Genomic DNA, 4,592 nt, shown 5'->3' on the forward strand with positions numbered 1-4,592 from the left:
TATGTGACTGAATCCGGGTGTCAATGGACGGGTACAGTATTAGGTATCTCTGGGTAAACGAGGGTGCTGCCATCTGTCGATATGCTCCATCAACATGGTGATTTTCCCAGGTAGCGAGCTTCGCGGGTCCAATACAGAGGGATGTTGGTGGTGATAGTCCCACATACCTACCTATCACGACATCTCCTGTGGCTGCACCCAGCAGATTACAGCGAGGGGATAGCGGAACTGCTGCAGTGACACGTTCCTCTGGCGACTTGCAGTTGCTTGACGTGTCCAGCCGGGCTGGTGCGTGAACTCACCGGCACTAAATCACGCAAGGGTTTGTTGGACGGAGGACGTGGCCCGGATTGGTCGGGCGGTTTATCCGGTAATTCAGGAGGCCGATATCCAGGACCAATCGACAGGTTGAAACTGTGTTGAAGATGACAATGCTAGGGCCCTCAGTATCGCTGCTGTGGTAGCTGATTGCCATTCTTTGAAATGAAGAACTGCTGAACATGTCGTGCCAGTTGATGGGGGGAGCGGAGTTGCCGTGACCATGGTCTGGTGCTGCTGGAATAGGCCGGTGGAGGTTGTCGACGTTACTCTGCAGGAAGGATGGTATGGCGCCTGCAGGACGGGAAGCAAGTCGATGAGTTTGGTGCGCAACAGGAACTGCAGTTGCTTCAATAGCGATGGTGAAGCGGCCAGTGACGATGTAGTTGGAGTTTGCCGTCTTTCCCGGCGAGACCATCAAACAGGAACGTTGCACCCGCTACGTTCCAGGACGGAGGAGGCCGGTTCTCCCGAAGAGACGTGGTGAGAAACGGCGTCTCGGTCCGGAGAAAGAGCGGAGAACTGCCGGAAGTAGGCCGGGAGCAACTGGTACATAACTAAGTACATAGCCACCCAACTCCGAAGGCAAGCGAAAGAAACAACACAGCTCGCTGTCCACCTGGGCAAACAACAAATCAGTCTCTCGGAACAGAATGTCTCGGAGCCCCAGAAGAGGCAAGGGGAGGGATAGGTGGGGTACGTTGACGGGAAGGGTCTGCTGCAGAGAGCGGGCCCACTCCGAAAATTTCTGGGAAATCGGACGACTTTCCCATTTGCACCAAGTTAATGCGACACAAATGCTGCCCCGCACCGCGGCTTCCATGATTCAGGCAAGCGAGGTAACTGGTTGCTCATGGGTTCGCAGAGCTGGTGGGTCCCCACCCTGCCCGAGCGGGTGGGATAATTGAATTGCTCACCGGGTTACCCTCCGTTTGGGCGCGTTTCGTAACGGACAGTGGCATCGTAAGACCAAGCATCTCCCTTTCGCCTCCTCGAATTGCAGTGTAATGTTGGCTCAAACATTGCTCGCAACTAGGACTCATATGGAGAAGCTCGGTATCCATTTACACAGCAATATAATGGACCGCCTCGTTTATAGCTTTGTTTTTCGCTGTAACAGTCTCACAAGTCTAGAAATGGAGATGAGCAGAGGGCTCCGTTGGTTCCCTGCTCCCACTGCACCGGGGCAAGCGGTGGCAAGGTCAATTGGAGTCCGTCTGGACCCGTTCTGCTCGCTGGCACCCTGTCTTGGTGGTCAATTAACTTGCCAGCGTTGGGTCGCTTGTGCGTGTCGCAGGCGCTATTGATAAGCGGCCGTCGCTGGCTTGTGCTTCTGCTCAAACTGTCCCGGTTAACCTGCCTCAATCAAGCCTGCTCTACTAACCTTGCTCGGCTGGCCTTGCCCGAGTGTCTGACTGGTTTGCTGGACGCCCAGATTCCGCAATTGGCGCGTGGGCCATACTAAACCTGTCGATACCACCGCTAGTGTGCTGCATCCGCCCTCGTTTCCGTCTGCTGGAGCGCAAGAATACCTCATCCTTGCTAGCTTTTCGCACCGCACCACAGCGGACCTGTCTGCCCTTCTCCGCTCTCTTTACCTTCCCACTTCCCGCCGTTCCAGCGGCGCTTCCTCCCGGGCCTGCTGCTCTTTCTCCTTTTCCAGATTGTTGTTCCCACCGCTACCGGCCGACACGGGGAACACGACACAGATCTCGACGACAACAGCCCGGGCACGTCTGCCAATGGAATCGGATTGGATCATTACTGGAGCATAATCGTAGGGCGGCCCGTTCTGCTGGTTTGGGAAGTGCAGGTTCTCTGGGAAGTTTGTCCGAGCAACGCGCTTTCCTTCACGAAGCCACCGGGATCCACTCAGCATCATTCACACATCAACATCGACCCGGCCGCCTCTTATTATTAGGTGTCTGTTGAGCGCGGACGGCTTGTACGACAGACGGATAGGGTGACAGCGTCAGGGTCTTACCTTATCGCGTCGTTGTTGTGCGATTTCAGACACATACGGATATCAACCAGTCTTTTGCAGATGCAGCCCTTGCATCTCTGGGAAAAAAGCAACAGCCACCTGAACTGCAAATCACAACATCCAAACCACCAGCATGAGCTCACCGGCGCAAGGGGGCCCTACGGTCCCGAAGGACAAGGAGAGGAGGGGAATTGGGAAAGTCCTATCAAGGGTTAAGACTGTGTTCAGGAAAGCAGATCCATCTCGTCGGCGGTCCACGCTCGCCCCAACACAGCCCGGCACCTCAACTGCTGCTCCTGCAACGACAAGGTATGGCCGATTTTTCTTGTTTGTAGCTTTTCCGTCAGAATACGTTGCCAGCATGGCACAAGCCTCCCCTAACCTGCATGATATCCCGTCTAACTCGCTCCGTAGCAAAGCTGCAGAACCGGCATCAGCCGCGCCGGCCGGTCCGTCAGCCGTAGAAGCCACCGTCGTTCCAAGGTCCCAGATCTTTGAAGCGCGTGCGAAGAAGATCGGCGAACTGTACGGTCTGGAGATCAAGCCCAGCGAGTGGCACTCGACGGAGGGCAACGCTCTTCGGGTAGAGAAGCCCATCCGCATGCGTGTGCACAGGAAGTGTCATCTCTGCAACACCTCGTTTGGCCTCGGTAAGGAGTGCGCCAAGTGCAAGCATAAGCGCTGCAAGCAGTGTCCCCGGGTGCCTCCGAAACGAACCGAGGCGGAGAGGGAGGAGAGCCGCAAGAAACGTGCGGCTATCCTCAAGGAGCGTGCGGAGAACGCGCCTATCATTCCCGACTGGGACCCGACGCCCAAGAAGATTGTCCTAAAGCGGCCGGCCAAGACCGGGGGCCAGGATCTCATCTATAGGAAGCCCCGGCAACGCATCCGAAGAATATGCTGCCAGTGCGAACGACTCTTTGCCGGCTCCAAGACCTGCGAAGGCTGCCAACACACCCGTTGTACCGATTGTCCCCGCGACCCGTAAGTTAAAGCTTCCGTTTTCCTGTCATGGATTCTCAACTCACATTAATCGTGTGTGCAGGGCCAAGAAAGACAAGTATCCCTACGGGTACCCTGGAGATGCTCCAGGCGTCAAGATCGGCCATTACCACTGCACCAAGTGCAAACATATCTTCTCGATCCCGCCCCTAGACGAGCCATCTTGTGTCAAATGTTCTCACGATAAATGCGACCGGCTCACCCCGAGGAAGGTTGAACCAGAACCAGACCCCGAAGTCCTGAAGAGCATACAGGCCAAATTCGAAGCTATGAAACTCAAGTGACGATAGTCGGGTATTGGCACTCGGGTCTGGAGGGCGTGGAGAGCCCGGTAGGCGGGCGGGATGTGTCCAGTTCTCTTCTGGCATTCTTTCCCATGGATGCATTCATTTATCCCTTCTCGAAAAGCATGCACCTCATTAGCCACGGAATCTCTTGCGTTTCTTATCAGCGAGCGTTAGGGGAGAGCTTTTCTGCCTCCAATCGTCACGTCGACTTCCATCATTGCCCGCTCACCAAGGGCCCACGAATACCCCTTTTTTTTGACCGAAGCCGGCACGAATAAGATGGCTCACGAAAAAGAGTTCTTTTACAGTTGATCCAGCATCTCTGATGGGAACCAAGTACCACCAAAAGACATGCGAACACGACCGGATTGCATCTAGACGGCGACACATTGCATCACCCTGCTTCATCACAGCTGCCAGAGGGGGGCAATACTATTCTCGGACCCAGCGCGAGAAGGATAGAAGCTTGGGAAGGGGATTATGGATGAGGAGAGAAGGGCTGGATCCTGCGAACCACCGCGGAAGACGGGCTTTGGAGCGCCGTGGTGTCTGTCCTAGCCATTTGGGGAATCTTTACCGACGGCGGACAGCCAGCGGCGTGTTAGGGGGCATGGCGATGGCGAGTCAAGTCAGGGACTGTTTCTTTCCATTCCAAATTTTCTCCGTTCCGCATTTGAGGCTTCGAATCACATATTCTTTTTAGAGGAATGATCACCTCAACCTCCACGCACTCCTCCACTGAGATCCCCAAACACCAGTCTCGTTTGCGCAACCACGAGTTGATTTGTGTCGGTGACGTGTGAAGTCGCACAGAATCATCTTGGCTCGGCCATGGTCCAATCATGCAGAACTTCAGGGGCTCTACGTTCCATTCCCCTGGGATCTTTCGGTTTCGCGTTGCCACACGAACGCCACTTCCACTGGCAGAGCAGAGTTGTGGCAACACAAATGCGGACGGTCCGCGGGGTGGTCGTCTCAGCCGCACGCAATCGGCAGTCGCA

At 55.4% G+C, this 4,592-nt stretch overlaps 1 protein-coding gene across 1 annotated transcript; it reads left to right on the forward strand.

Moving 5' to 3' along the window:
* Positions 1 to 2,318: 2,318 nt before the first annotated feature.
* Positions 2,319 to 4,011, forward strand: B0T15DRAFT_156592 (uncharacterized protein). The gene is made up of 3 exons (XM_062862062.1): positions 2,319 to 2,611; positions 2,717 to 3,286; positions 3,348 to 4,011. Exons 1-3 carry the CDS (start codon positions 2,436 to 2,438, stop codon positions 3,586 to 3,588), a joined length of 987 nt encoding a protein of 328 aa, XP_062722670.1. The 5' UTR covers positions 2,319 to 2,435; the 3' UTR covers positions 3,589 to 4,011.
* The last annotated feature ends 581 nt before the right edge of the window (positions 4,012 to 4,592 follow it).

This window comes from Chaetomium strumarium, assembly GCF_033439665.1.
Source record: "Chaetomium strumarium strain CBS 333.67 chromosome Unknown B0T15scaffold_3, whole genome shotgun sequence".
In the NCBI taxonomy this organism is placed as follows: Eukaryota; Fungi; Ascomycota; class Sordariomycetes; order Sordariales; family Chaetomiaceae; genus Chaetomium; species Chaetomium strumarium.

Bases quoted from the DNA above. Each gene is read 5' to 3' on its own strand.
- B0T15DRAFT_156592 (XM_062862062.1), top strand. From the start codon at position 2,436: ATGAGCTCACCGGCGCAAGGGGGCCCTACGGTCCCGAAGGACAAGGAG. The intron at 2,612-2,716 runs GTATGGCCGATT...CTCGCTCCGTAG, and splicing joins GCTGCTCCTGCAACGACAAG to CAAAGCTGCAGAACCGGCAT. The intron at 3,287-3,347 runs GTAAGTTAAAGC...TCGTGTGTGCAG, and splicing joins ACCGATTGTCCCCGCGACCC to GGCCAAGAAAGACAAGTATC.